Here is a 15,880-nt window from a genome sequence, read left to right on the forward strand (position 1 = left end):
TCTAGTGGCTCCTGTGTGTGTCTGATCAAACCTTTGTGTCACTGACTGAGAGAGAATTCTGCAATACTGAACAGCAAAACTGTGCTATGATGCTGCATATTAAAACAACCTACTTTCAGAAATCTGAAATTTGAAGACTGACATATTTGCAGTTTTGAACTTTTTGCCTGCCTTGGAGCTGATGAGGTTTTTGAAAAGAACCATAGTGATAGAAGTATTGATAATCATTGGGATTATTTTTTCATACAACAAGGACTAAAAAATTAAGGAAGCTGCACATGGAACTTAACTATCTGTCTGCTGCAGAATCAGTCTTTTGTATTAGATTAGAAAAGGTGTAGAATTTAAATCAAAAGTTGTATTTGTCCTGTTCTATCCAAATGCCTCTATGTTTATGCCAAAATATAAGGTTTACACATTTACTACCCTAATTTCCAGCTCGGTCAACTTGTTCCTGTTTGGTCAAGGACTGAAAATCTACTTTGTGTTTTTGTTAACCATTTCTCCTCAGCTTTCAAATGAGGGAAACAAGCCCCAGGGATAGGTCAGCTGGGTTGGTTTCTTTCCACTGTGTCTCTTATGAGGGCCAGCCAAAACCCACCTATGTGTTTAAGAGGTGTAGAATTTTGCAGTAATTCAGAGTTCAGCTGTGTTTAAGGAGTGTGCAGTGCATGTGTGTCTGCTCCTACCATCATTTCAGAGTGTCAAAAATATGTTCAATGTTTTTGAAACAGACTTGTGTGTTAATGGTGCAATATTTGGATTGTTAACAGATATTTTTTGTGAGTAGAGGTGGCTATGGGATGCTGAAGTGAGGATTATTTTCAGCAAATATGCTAACTAGACTTCAAGCTATGAGAGAAATTTGTGTCTAAAGAATGAGCCTTGCATTAATGTAAAACAGTTTCTAGCATTATCAGGGTTCAATAAGGCAAAAAGCATCAGTGAACTGGGCTAAGTTCAGAATTATCACATTACATAGCAAAAGAAAATGATGGAGTCCTCTGTGGGATGTTTTTGTATTTTCTTCTCCCCTCAACACAATGACCTTGAGTAAACAATCCTGTCCTCTTCCTTCATGATGGCATTCATTCTTCCTAATTAGCACACAATTAATGCCTTGTATGTTTTCTAATGCTGGTGTAAGTTGCTAAAACTGAAAAGAAAGTGTAATTTTTGTTGCTGAAAATGTCTCTTCTTAGTTTTGTTTTTATGCAACTACAGTTTTCTTTTTTCCCCCCAGGAGTGGCAAAACTCTATACAGAAGAATGCTGGCCTTGCCTTTATTGAGCTTGTTAATGAAGGAAGGTAAGTCACAATATTTGGTAGAATCTCGGTCTTAGCTTTCAGGAACTTGTGTGGCTTGAATTTTTTTTAAAATAATTTTTCTTTTTCCTTTTTGTGTCATTTTCTTTGAGCTCCACAGGCATGATTTCATATTCTTTAGTACTTTGGTTCCATTCTGAATATGGGATTTTGCAGAATCTGAGTGCTCTTTAGTGACATTAAATATTTCGCTTATTTGTGTCATGGATTTTCTTTCTTCCTGTCTTTGTGTACTGGTTAATGTTGAAACTATAATTTGTATTCAGCTAATCTCTTGAGAAAGGGAATTGATAATTGAGAGACATTATAGCTAGGAACGGTAAGATAAGCCTCTGTTTCAAAAATTAGATTCCAGTTTGCTCATTTATTTCTGATCTACCTCGTAAAATAGAAAGGAGTGCCTTTAAGGAAAAAAAAATCTGTTAATATTGCCAATTAGTTATATGCTCTAACCGTAACTTTATATGTGTATTACTGGAACTTATAGAAAATGACAGAGCAGGTGATGAGGCCGTGCTCTTTGACTTGTAGTGACTATTCAGAACCATCAGTATTTTCTTCATTAGGAATTGAATGTTGAGGCAGATAAGAGCAATATTTACTTTTTTTTCTAAGGACTTTTTTAAACATGTCTTAATGAATTAGCTAAGGTGTGCTATAAGAAAAACCATTTCTTTAAACGTAAATTCTGTTAGTAACTTCAGCTCATAAGAATCCCAATAGAAAATAAGTTTTACATGACTAGAACAGCTACTGAATTAAAAACAAAGTCATTTATCACATAAATTAATATGCTGTATAAATATCTTTTTTATCATTGTAGGAAAGGGGAAAATGGCTATTTGAGAATTTTTCTTTTAAAATGTGTAGATGTTCTCAAGATACATAAAAATAATGGCCATTTTGATGGTTACATTTCAGTTTATGGTAGGAGAAACACCATTCTCAGACAGAAAAAACATTTTGCTACTAGTCTTGATCCCAAGGGCCAAGGTAAAGTAACAAGGGTGTTCAGTTACAGTGTTAAGATCTAGCCTGTAGTTGTTTCCTATTATGTGAGGCTGACCTGTCTTGACCTTCCTTACAAAATGCCCGCTATAAATTTGGCCCTTGATTAATGTTTTATTAGCATAGATAACATAGAGATCCCACACACATGTAAACCACAATGTAGGGTTCATCTGTGTAAGATGATTATCGTGAACAAATCAGTTGCTGGCACTGAGCTGTAAGTAGCAGTTACCTGGTAGCTGTTCAGCTTGTCCAGGTCAGGCTTTCAGAGAGCATTCTATCAGTAAACTGCTTGGGATTGACTGTTTTCTCTTCAAAACCTGCAGTGCCCATCACAGACAGATGGAATCACTCCCCCACCTCCATAAACAACATCAATAACGTATAGTCTGGCCTGAGCAGAGTGGTTGTCTCAGGGAGAAATGATCCCTTGAAGACTGAAAAGTGTGGTTTTGGTTAGAAGAAAATGTCTAAGTAATTGTTACTTCATTTCTGACTTGTAACAGACTTGTGTTTTAGGTTTTTGTTTTTGTTTTTAAAGTGGGAACATAACTTTCATTAGGGTGAAGAGGAGAGGGGATTAATTTCTTAAGAATGGCTTTTTTTATCTGTCTCCATTTTCCTCCATTGCTGAATTGGTCATTGCTGTGCTTTGTGGCTTTTCAACATTCACTAAAATGAAACTATTATCCCTCATATGACAGGAACTATATTCTGTATTTCTTCCCTTTATGCAGTTTGCATTTATTTTTCTTGGGCATAAACTAAGAGTAAAACACTTCAGACCTTGGATTTTCTTGTATTTGCTTTTTTTACGTATTTTTACCATAACATTATAATCTGAGAAACTCCTGAAGCTGAAATCTTTTAATTAAAACTTAAGAAAAATAGATAGCAATTCAGACCTTAGCTGCATGATTTCATAACAAAAGCTGAATTTTAAGTTGTTTCTAGAAGTGCACGAGAAAAGAAGAGAAGGTGGTTGAACAAAGGACAGAACTGGTACAGCAAGTAAGGAAGGATGTCTGTAGGGTACCATGGCATGAGAGGTGGAATAAATAAAATAAAATCAAGGACTGGAAACACTGCCTAGATTTTGTGGAATCACAGAATTTCTCTTGTCTGCTGCCTTGGTGGAGAAAATTTTGGTCATCCTATAACCTTTGTAAACCAGGGATTTGTTCCTGATATTTATTACTAGTTTTTTGGACTAACGATGCCGGTGGATATTCCAGTTTGAGATGTGTTCTACCAGTTTGTTTATCAGGCAAATAAGACAACTGGAAAAATCTTTCTGGAAGAGGTCTGGAAGAGGAGATATAAATCTCTTCTTTTACTTGCTTTCAAATGTATTTTTTGGTTTTATGTGAAAGGTATCAATGTACCTCTCTCTCTCACAGCGGTTGAAAGTTTTATGTTTAGGCTTGCCATGTTTTGGCTAGGATCCCCTGGACAGAAATATGTGCAGAAAGTTTGTCTCTGGGACTCATAAGGTCTCCAGCGTGTGTGCTGCACTCAGAATGTGTTGGTCTGAATTTCGGCATGTTCACAACTAACTAATGTGGTACACGCACAGTTGCTCACAGGCTTTCCGGGTATATCACATCTACTTCACATGTATAGCAGAATTGATTGGTTTGTGCCTGGTGAAATTTTGCATCTTGAACTGAAAAAAAAATCTCTAAACAGTAGGCTTTTTTGTGGAAATACAGAACTGTAAACCTACCTAAAACTGAAACACACAACCGAAGTCTTGAAGGACGGTTTACAAACACTGTAAAAAGTAAAAAGCCTGCACAGAAAACCAGGAAGCTGCAGAATAGAAGTGAAAAGGTAAAGGAGCAGGTATGGGAGAATAACTTCTTTCTGTGCAGGAAAAGAAACATCAATTTCAGTACACTGCTGCACTGAACATTAAGCTGTTTTTAATAAAAAAGAGCAAGTATTGTTCTCTATTATTGTAATGTCTGGGAACGCTGTTAATGCTCTTTGAAACCTTGTTAAAAAGGTGCCTGTACCCACGGCTTCTCCACATACTGAGCCATCTGTGCAGCAGAAGTATAGGTTGCAAAATGTTTTCCTTAGCCTGCTGAACTTCTGTCAGTCTAGATTTCTTTCTTTGTGCTTGCCTTTCACCTTCAGGTCCTCCCTTTAGGGAGAGTCTGTTTTGGAGCCTGAACCTGAGAGCTTACTGATGAGGGAATTTGTTCGCCGATACCATCCCTTAGGTGTGATCTAGTTCACTGTCATGGCCAAGAGACTTCAGAGGTGTCCAGATTGATTCCTTTTTTTCACCCTGGAACTAATTACGTCTCCTCCTTCTGCACGAGATGGTCCAGCTATTATTTATGAACTTAAAAAAAAACCCAAACAGCTTTGTTTTATTTCCTTGCATGCACAAATGTCGCTTTTGTTAGGCTCTTATTTCCTCTACTTGACTAGTTAGCAAACAACTCCTTTGCTCTGTGAAGGTTAAAACTCTCTCCTGTCGCTTTGATTCATTAGCACACTTTAGTGTGAAGCATCTCTTATGCTGGACCTTGTTTTCTGTATCAGTCAGTGCACTAACAAACGTACTCGAGCTTGAGACTAGGCATGACAGTTATTATCCCCTTTGGGGTGATAATGGGTTTGGCATGGCAGGGGTTGAGGGATCAGTCTCCTAAGCATGTTGCAGCAATTATTCTTTCCAATTTTCAGTTGAATAGGCTCTTGAAGATGCTTAATTTTAATTTTCTCAAGCATAGTTTTCTTGGCCATCCAAAGAATTACAGACTAGTGTTCTGTACGTACATTTTTATACACTTGTAAATGAATATTCACACAGCAGTTGCTTTGAAAAAATATCACATAATGTTTCGTTGAAAGATAACCTCATTAAACCAGCACAGTCTATGTTTAGTTTCTTCTCCTTTGCCTTTTCAAATCCTTAACCAAACCAATCAACCCAAAACTTAAGGGATTCACAAGTGTATCCTGAAGAAGCAGAACTAATGAAGTTTGTTTTTCTGTAGCTTTTTCTTATTGCTACATTCTCTATTGTCTAACGAGTAATAAAATCTAATCAAAATTCTCCCCTCCATATCAGAAGATTTTCTAATATGTCTTTTGGTGTAGTTGAAAACAATTTGGTTTTGTTTTTTTTTTCCCAAAAGGATACTTGCAAGGATTTTTGTGCTCTGTTGGATTTAAAATTATTATTTTTTTAGAAACTCTAGCCTTCTATTAAAAATAATTTTTGGAATTATCCAATTAATTCAAAGTTTTTTGAGAGAAGAAGGAAGGCAGACAGCATGCAAATTTAACATCTTTAGCAAGTAAAAATTCCACCAGCCAAGCAAAAAAAAAGTCCCAAACCTCTCCAAATGTAACTGGTATTATTCTCTCAATACTTAACATCTAGTAGTATAAAGTCTGGAATGCCGTAATCATCTATATTTCTGTAGCTTTTTTTTTTTTTTTTTAAGAACTGTACTAAGAAAATTTCAACATATGTCACCCGCTGTTCCTTGTCTTTAAATTGTACGTATTGCTTTTGACTGATCATAGATGCAAATATTTTTAATATTGAAATTCTTGGCAATCAAACTGGTTGGCCAATTACTTGGACTCCTTCCGAGGGGAAAATAGGGGACAGATGTCGACTGCCCCACTCGATTGTCTTTCACTTGCAGCACTGCGGTCACTCTCAAGGAATGAATGTTAAAGCGTGTGTTGCCATAGGAGCAACTCCTGCAAGGGAAAATAGTTAGAAAAATACAGCTACTAATGAAAAAATGGATGATAACTGACAGACTTCATGCATAATTGACCAAAAAAAGGCTCAGGAAAAAAAAATGGGAAATGCAGTCACGTCCAAACTAGAATTGATTACTACCAGTCTGCTCCCCCCCTTGCTGCAGCTGCCTTGTCCTGAGATTTTGATAACACAGAACCTGCACCTTAGTCTTGATTTGTAAGAGGGAAAAAAGGGTGTTTTCCGCAGTTCCTTTTTATTGTTAGCAACCCATTCTGTTTAAGTGGTAGATTTTGTAAAAGAGAGTTATTGTTTTGGTTTTGTAGCAGGAGCAGCTTTGTGTTTATGTGTGAATTTGAACTATGGAAGACCATTAGGCTAGACTTTAAAAAACATTTCAAATGTGCTGAACATCAAAAATTGTAGCCTGGATGTATTTCAAAGGCAGATGACTTGAGGTGGGGTTCTTGACACTGCATGATTTTTTTGTGTGTGTGCACTAAGTATACTGTGACATGCACAACCATTTTTAAAACAGTTTCTTTATTTCACTGAATTTTGATTATCTGTGCTTGGATTTAAATTGCATCATTTGGAGTAACTGGATTTTGCTGCAATTTAATGAGTAAGCAGAAGCTTTTGGGAAGAACTATGTCTTAATTAAAAATTAATGTAACCTTTTATTATTGGAAATAGTAACTTTGGAAGGTATGTGTGTGACAAAGATAGGTTTTGCTTGTGAGAATACATAACTGATTTGCTGGGTCTATGAAAAAGGAAATTCATAAACCACTTTTGAGTGCCTGGAAATTCGATTTTTTTTTTTGTTATGCAGAAAGTTTTTGGTAACATCTGATTTTAAAAAATAAATGAATGGTATTTATGCTACATTCTTGTGCATATGGTACTATTGCTATCTGATGGTACATTTTCAGAAATCACAGTATGCAGTGTCTCTTGGAATGTGAACTCTACAGTTTTCAGTAGGCTCTGATGTGTCCTAAGAGGCTCTCCTAGATAGAAAAGATTGGATTGGTGTGTCCCTTCTTAGCTGTCTTTTCAAAGTGCTGATACATTTTATACTATTGCATATCCAAGTCAGCATTTTGACGAGTCTGCACAATTTTGGGACTTTGCTTTTTTTTCCCCCCCTCTCATATTTTAAGGGGATAAATGTGTTCAAACTTCAGTCTTTAGGACCTTATGGACTTAACTTAGTATTTTTGAGAATTGAATAGCAGATCTGTAAAGTATGTGTTCCACAAAGAAATTTTAAAGCTTCCTTGCATCAGTAATTCCAACACTTAACACATTAAACAGTCAGATCCCGTAAAAGATCCCATAAAGTGTGTATCCATGCAGAACATATCTCCTTTTGAAGTGAGAGGATCTCTTACGTGGCGTGTTTATGAGGAGTGCAAGTAGGAAAGCTTACCTCTCTTGGCTGTCTCAGGGTTCACTGTGGTAGTGTTTGGAACATACACAGTCTCTCCCTGTAGTACTTCATGATAGATTTATGCCTAAATAGCTGTTTTAAATGTCACCTACTGTAAAGCTTTTTTCATACTTTGACTAAAATTGATAATTGTTGGACATCAGTAATGCTAACCCAGGATTTCTCAATCTCTCACTTGCTTCTGCTTGCATATATTTTTCTGTTCCATTTTTTCCCTCTTGTACCTCCTCTTTTTTACCTGAAACTTAACTTTTTACTTGATCATCGAAGGATTCAGCAGTCAGAAATCAGAGAAAGAGTTCTAGCTCTGATTCTCATGGTTTTCTCTTCCATGACAATGAAAATCAGTCTGTCTCATGTATTTGTCTGGAACTCCTTCTCTCAGTGGTTTCGCACTTCATTCCTGACCCAGCAAAGTATGCAAGTATATATTGAACTTCCAGCATGGAATCCATTCCCTTGCTTGTTTTTACTAGGCTGCTCTTCTTTTCAAAGTTATTCACATGTTTTTAAATATTTTAGTCTGGAAAGAAACTGCTTAGACGAAGTAATAAAAGTCTGTCTGAGACCTGGAATCTGGTGTGCACTGAAAGCAGATGAGTAGACCTGTTATCCAGAGTCTTTAAAATCATAGATATCATGTCTAACTTCTACAGAACATGTCCATCCACAGTCTCCTCATGTTAAGATAAGAAAAAAAAAATCTTAACTCAGTAGTATGTCATAAATAAAAACAAACGAGAAGGGAATCTGGCAGGGAAAGTGGAGTGTAAATTGGCACTTTCAGCAGTATTTTGGTGTTTAATAACACTGAAAAAAATAAGCAGATATGTGAGACAGTAGTATGAGGGAAGCATGGTCCATGGGTCTGCATAAATATGAAGCAAGAAGGAAATTATTAGACAGAGATTTTGTTTCAGCTTGAGTGTGCATACTTTGGAAGAGAGAAGAAATTAATCTGTGTTTACTCAATGAAAGGCAAAGATGTCCTTTTGCTGTAGAAAAAAAGTATTTAGAGATGTTTTAGGTAGAATTTTTATTTGACAGAAGAAGAACTAATGTGATCTAGTTGCTGGGTAAAAAGTCAGGATAAAAGCAGACAAGAAATAGTTATGATTGGGGGGTTTTTGTGTGTGTTTTTTGTCTGTTTGGTTATTTTAATTGGTACTAATTACCATATTATAGAACTTCTTTGTGGGAGAACATGGTGTAAAGTATCTTTTTTTCTGGAATGGGTTGCCCAGAGAAGTTGTGGATGCACCATCCCTGGAAGTGTTCAAGGCCAGGTTGGATGGGGCTCTGAGCAGCCTGGTCTAGTGGAAGGTGTCCTTGCCCACACCAGGGGGTTGGAACGAAATGATCTTTAATAAGGTTCATTCCAACCCAAGTCATTCCATGATTCTGTGATCTTCAAACCTTAAAAAAAAAAAAAAAGTGAAGGTATGCCCTTTAAAAAAAAAAAAAAGTCAAAAAGTGCAGAAAAAGGGAAAGGTATGCTGTGGCTCAAACAGAAAGTACAGACTTGATGGAGGAAATGAAACTGTTTTGAAGAAGACATTAATGATCTATGTAGAATCTGTGCAGGAGGCCAGAGCAGGAACCAGAAAGGACCATTATGATCCTTTAAATCATGAAGTGCACTTACTGTCTTAGTGAGGCAAATCCAATGTTTCTAAGCTTTTCCTTAAGAAGAAAGCATTTGTCTCTAAAAATCACCTGATCTAGGTAATACGGTTTATAGCCTCTCTCATATGTACAAAATATGTTGTATGTAGTTTGGAGCTGAACTAACACTTCAGCAAGAGTCAGATTCTTTTCCTTGCTTCAGCATTGGTGTTCTTGGCTACAAACAGTTGTTTCTATTGAAAGCAGTGAGCTTTCTGTTCAACATTTTATTTACCTTTTCCATAAAAGTAGCAGCTGCCAAGGTTACCAAAATTAGTGTTTAGTAGATGATTAAAACTTCATTTTAGACATATAAGCAGAGGTGTTCATTTATACAAGCTGTGAGCTTGTATTGGCCTTTGATTTTTAATGGTGGCTATAGACTCCTCTCTTATATCATGCCATCATTACATTTATTTATAGATATATATATTTAGTTTGCAAAGTCCCACACTTAGGGGTAATTTCAAAATAGAAATCTGAATGGTGTGCAGTGTATGTGGATACTGTTTTCATAAAGAAAATCCAAACTGTCCTAGGTGATGATACAACTTGAATTGTTTGTTGTAAGAAAGGTAATCTAAGCATATGCAGTGTTTGGAAAAGGTGACTGAAAAAGAAGATTAAATTTTAAAGTTCTTGAAAGTAAAGAATGAACACAGCTGACATATGATATAAACCAGTATAATGTTTCATATAGACTTCATTTATGTGAGTAATTAATTTTTAACATTGTTTTGTTAAGACCTTTCATTCCTGCATTTGGGAATTTGTAAGAACAGAAGTAATTGTATAATAATATGAATCATTTAGCTCTCTCTGAAAATAGCTTGAAGTTACCAGTAGTTGCTTATGCTAAGCTCCGACAATTCCTTGGTTGTTAGCTGTAAGAATTCTTGGTTGGCAGAAGGACAAGTTCAACTAGGATTTATCTACAAAATCATGTCTCAGTTTTATCCTGCTGACCTAGCCCTGTATGGAGTATCATAGAGAAAATGAGGCAAGTGTGTGGGATTAGTAAGGAGAGGTGTGGATGACAGAAGTGACAACTGATCCATAAGAGTCAAAGCTCTTTCTGAGACTTGAAAACTCTTTGTTTTCACTGGGTACACTTCTATTCTGTTTTGAGAACGTTGTTCCTATGTGAGGGAATGTAGTTTTGTGCTTTGTTTGGAACATGTCCATCATCTCTGCGAATGTATACCTAGTGCCATTATACAGTCACTAATGTGATGGGCCAACAGTGGTTACAACATAGTTTTCCTTTTTATCTACTAAATGTAAAGTGTTAAAACAATTATTATATAGGGTGATTTCTTGAACAGATGAAAAAAAGTGGGACTTCTAGAGGATAATGATTGTTAGATTAAAGCAGACCTTTTAGAGGATGACTAGTATTTTTCAAAGCCTGATCAGGCTAGCAGAAGATACTGGTATAGACAAACTCAATGAAAGTAATGGAATACCGTTGAACTGTGTTACATGTAAATTGTAATACATGAGTATTTATGGTCCCCATGCATTTTTAGTCAGTTTGTACTTTGATAAAAAAATGTTTATTTAAAAACTTCTGTGTCAGATTTAAATGTGCTACTGGGGATCATGGAGAAAGAGTCGCCTGGAATCTGCCCAGACTATGAAATTGGTTATGCAAAATTTCTTGTTGCTCGTTTATTAGTAGATATTTATTTTAACTGAACATCATTGTAAATTGTAGAGACAGAGGTTTGGGGTTTCTTTTTATCGGTGCATGAACAATACCTTCTTAACTAGTTTATTTTCTCAATTTTATGTCATGAGAAGTTACGATATTGAATTTACATTATTGCAGCAATGCTGGTTCTGCAAGTCTTTGACAGTAAAGTCACTAATGCCTGCAGATAAATTGGCAGAATTGCATGTTCGTTGATCAGAAACTACTTCCATTCTAAAAAGTTATTAAAATAGAAAAATTAAAATAATTATAATGTGGTTTTAAAATAGAGGCTTCTCTTGTACAAGCCTCCCCAAACAGAAGGTGAAGTTGTGCTTCAAATAGTGAGTTATGCATATTTCTTTTTTCAAGACTTCATCCATGGGGAGACAGTAATCCACCAGCTTGGCTGGTTCATGAGCTCATGGCCTCACGTGGCTGTTGTGCTGCAGTTTTCCAAGCCTGGTAATGAGAGGGGCAGTGAACAAATGTGTTGTTCTGCCTCTGGATTTCTTCTCGTGGGAGTAGGCTTGTGACCTGCAAGTCTACTGCAAGTGTGGAATTCTGAATGGCATTGGAAAAGAGAGAGCAGAGCATTGATGATCATACTTTCAAATATACAGTTAGAGACAGGGGGAGCCTTATTTCAGATAAATAAGTTATTTGGGATAGAACTAACATTGTATGCATTAGAAGACATCCTACACAATAAGTCCTGTGGTTATAAAGACAGGCTCTTATTAGACTATGAACTTGTTGAAATGTACTTTAGCTTATGTGTGCAAGGCAAACAAATGATTTTATGTTCTGCTACTCTTTTTCTATAATTGAAAACCTTAAGAAAAAAGCTTTAATAAGAGATATTTTTAAGAACTAATTAATAGAATGTGTAATGGATTTATCTGGTGTATCTTTGAGTGATCCTGTGGAAATGTGCACCTTCTAAAACAGTGTTGCTCCTGTATAGGCAGTTTTAACTATGAATCCCAGTGTAACTAATTAAAAAGGAAATGTTTTTAGTAACAATATGTGAACTCACAGAATAATTGGGTTGTAATTCAATCTGTCAACTCTTATACCATTCATAAACTCAGGGTTTATGAAGGCCTCAGAAATCTCAGATTGAATTACAGCTTTTTTCTGTACATAACCTGGAACAATGTATATCTTAGCATTTCATTTGTGAGACTGAGAATATTTATAATCCTGAAAATATTACTTAAACATATACTTAGCATAAAATTTCAATTTTGCATTTGGAGAAAAAACTATATTGCATTGCAATTCACAGTTTTTAATTTAGACTTTACATCAGTTATGTTAGAGCTTTAACTGTGGATGTTTATATGCATAAGCTGCTTACTTTTCTTTATATTGTGGTATGTGTATGTGAAAGATTTTCTTACATATTTCTATTTCAGGTAAAACAAATGACTATCTAGAGTGTTTACATTTTATTTAATACTTACTTTGGTTTACTGTCAAAATACAGTTTTACTAGTTGCCAGAGTATTACCCCTCAACCTTATTTATACCATTTTCTTAACACAATAAAGTCAGTTAGGAGAGCTCAAAACATTTGTATATATACTGTATTTACAGATTTTTATTTTCGGGATTTCGTTCTCTCAGGGCAGTTCTTAAATATTCTCTGTCCTCAGGCTGCTGAGTCAAACCATGAAGGACCATTTGGTACGAGTGGCTAATGAAGCAGAATTTATCTTGAGCCGACAGAGAGCAGAGGATATCAACCGCCATGCTGAATTTGAGGTAAGAAATGAAATCCTTTTGAAAAAAAACCCAAAAAACCAGAGGAACCCCACAAAAACCTAACAAGCCCACTGGGTTTGAGGATTCCAGTGTGTGATATGGGCTTTTCAAGCACAGGAGGTTCCATTCTGAGAAGTGCTTTGCAGTCATAGGGTGATTTGATAAGTTTGCCAATAACCTTGATGGAAAACAAGGCTGAGCGGAGCAGCTCAGAACTTGTTGAAATCTGCACATCCTAGTTTGTAGGGGAAATAATTTTATCATACCAATGCTGCTCTGTTCCATTTAGCAAATGTCACTGTATATGTTAAAGCTGCTTAGCATCACAGTCAAGATAGAGCTGAAAAAAACCCCGGCTTTACTGAAGATAGATGGTAACAGCCTGTGAAGTGCAAAATGAGAAATTACTTTTTTTTCTTTTTGTAGCATTTACTATTTGACTTAATCCCTCCCTAAAACCATTCTCCTTAAGTTTTACATGCCTCTGTGTGGTTTTGTTATGTTTTCATATTTTCACCCCAATTAAAGGATTCTAACGTGAAATGATGTTCTTTTTTTTTGTAATAAACTTGTATTATTTGTAATAAAATACAAGCCTTTTTTCTGAACCACTTTGGTCATACCTTCAATTTTGGATCTCAGTTAACATTGCATATCCTTTCTCTGTGCTTTAATTATTGGACTAAATGAAAATAAAGCTAAATCTCACTAAATTCACTAATATTCTACTTAAAGTGTACTTAGTCTTTCTTCTGACATGTGATACTACTTGTGGTTTTGTTTTTAAAATGAAGCATTAAGAGATTGAAGGCACATTTGTGCTTAACGTATTTTTAAACTGTTTTTCTCTTAAATCTCTACTTGAAAAAATACTCCCCAAAGATGAAAGCATATTTGTCTTAGACAGTGCTTATGTTCTAAAGGTCATCTGTGTTGGCCCCAGGATTCAAGCTGTGCGTTGTTTAATAACATATCTGCACTTCATCTAGAGCTAGTTACCCCCTCCTGCAAACAGAGATGCTGTAAGATATCTACAGTACCATTCTGCAATGGTGAAATAGCAGGCATGTTTCATTTATTACATCAAGGGTTTGGCGACAGTCCTGTGGAGATGAAAAGTGCATCTTTTTACTTCGTTGCCCGATAGTCACTGGAGTGGGACATGCTTGACATCTTTTTGCTCTGGATTTATGCAGAAGCTCCGTGCATGACATGGCATTATTGATTAGATGAACAGCCCACTTTTTTTCTTCACATGCAAACTATTCGCAAAGGGGAGTGTGGGCATGGAGAAAACATGGGAGAAGTAAAGGGTTCTGTCATGTAAATACAGGCTATCAGTTAATCCAGTTGTTCAGTGACAACTTCACTGTTAGCCCTGTTTCAGTTTCAAGACACCTTTTATGATGTCTGGAAGAAATTTAAGCTGAGCATCAACTTACATTTTTAATATAACTCTGAGTTTTGCTGTGACAACTCTCTAGGGTGAGAGTTGGCTGATACTTTCAGTTGATGCTGGTTTGGATCTGTGCTGTTTTGGTATGATGGCTCAAGAAGTTTAACTCATCAGGTGGAACTTAAACAGAAACTAGTATACTAAAATAGCAGCAGTCTGTTTATCCAGTTTAGTTTTGTTACTGTGTTGGAAAAACCTTGATCCAGCATGACTTCCGCAGGCGTAAAAGCTGAGGATATATAACTTGGATTCTACCAAATGCTTGAACAACACACCTGATGCCTCATGAAGTCAGGGTTGCTGATGTCTGTCAGACTTCAGTCAGTGTTGTGTTTCTTTGTGGAAGGGGAATGATTAGTCATATCCATCTGAATCTGCAGGTACCACATTAACAGTCAGAAATTCTTGTGTACTGTGTTCCATCCATCCGTGGCATGGTCTGCATTTCACACATCCTGTCAAGTGTGCTTGACTTATTTCAACCCAATGGTACTTTTTAGCCATGGTCTTTCTCACAGCCTTTTTAAAGTGGTGCTCCAGGCTACAGAAGAATTTCTGTCATGCCCAGAAATTCATTTACCACTTGACTAGACCAGAGCCATTCCATCACTTGATGGGGATGGATCTGTGCTGTGTTGGGCTGCTGACATACTGTGTATGCAATTGGTAGGTGCGTTCCCATTGTGTGAAAGGGTGTCGATGTTGATACCCCTGTTTTGGTCTTAGCACTCAGGTCAGGATACACTTAGAGGAATGTAACAGGTGGGACTCATAAATAAGAGCAAAAGGTCTTTGAAACAATTGATGGAACCTTTGATCTGCTTTATTTCTCCATCTTGAGGAGCTGGAAGGAAGCAGAGTAGCAGATGATAAGCTCTAAGCTACAGATTGTTTTGGCTAGCCTGACTGGTGTGGTTTGGTCACCTGCATACACACTTTTCCTAGATTTGCTGCTTCATCTTCCATCTGTTCTTGGGAAATGAGTTGAAATGAAGATGGTTTTCTCTCAGTCATAAAAGAGACTCTGCGTGGTCAGTCCATTGAATGAAACATCCTGTCTGCCATGGTGTGTGTCTGGAAAAGAGCAGTTGTAAAAAGAAGCAAATAGGCTGTACTTTCATAAGTTCTGTCTCATCATACAAGATATGCAGCTCAGAGACTTCCCTTACAAGAGGTCATGTCTTTAATAGTGTTGTGATTTTTATGCTCTGAGTTCTTCCAATTTTAACATTTGACGCAAATATTTTGCACCAATCATGTCTTAAGATGCGATAGCTGAAGAAAGCGAGCAGATCCTGTGTACAACAAAAAGATTAGACAATTTCTTGGAAAAGAGAGTGATCCTATAACACACAACCCTGAAAAATGGTATACGCAAATGTGGATTTGATCACATTTAAAAACATTGTGTGATTCTGGTAATTGCTAGTTGCAAAGCTGCAGATTTGTTTTGTTTTGGTTTGGGGTTTTTTTTGTTTGGTTGGTTGGTTTAGTTTTTATTTGTGTTTGTTTTGTTTTGTTTGTTTTTTAAATGGTTGGGGCAAGCATTTGTGGTTTTAGATCAGAAGAAAACTTTGCCACCTGAGCTGTGGGGAGAACAGAGATGAATCCAGTTGACTGAGGGATAAAGACCAGAGATAGATGAGAATGAGGAAAGGACTACTACCCATTTTTCATTTTTATTCAGACTTGCATGTCTGGTGTTTCATATCACATATGATAACATTGGGTCAACAAAATTCCAACTTCCAATTTTCTTTTTAAAGA

General features: G+C 36.4%; 1 protein-coding gene across 1 annotated transcript in view; it reads left to right on the forward strand.

Annotated features, from left to right (window-relative positions):
• Nucleotides 1–15,880, forward strand: part of LRBA (LPS responsive beige-like anchor protein) — a 399,190-nt gene that overhangs the window by 128,566 nt on the left and 254,744 nt on the right. The window contains 2 exon segments of the mRNA XM_032687089.1: nucleotides 1,244–1,308; nucleotides 12,549–12,657. Of these exon segments, the coding sequence (XP_032542980.1) occupies nucleotides 1,244–1,308; nucleotides 12,549–12,657 (174 nt within the window).

The sequence above is a fragment of the Chiroxiphia lanceolata genome, chromosome 4, assembly GCF_009829145.1.
Source record: "Chiroxiphia lanceolata isolate bChiLan1 chromosome 4, bChiLan1.pri, whole genome shotgun sequence".
NCBI lineage: Eukaryota > Metazoa > Chordata > Aves > Passeriformes > Pipridae > Chiroxiphia > Chiroxiphia lanceolata.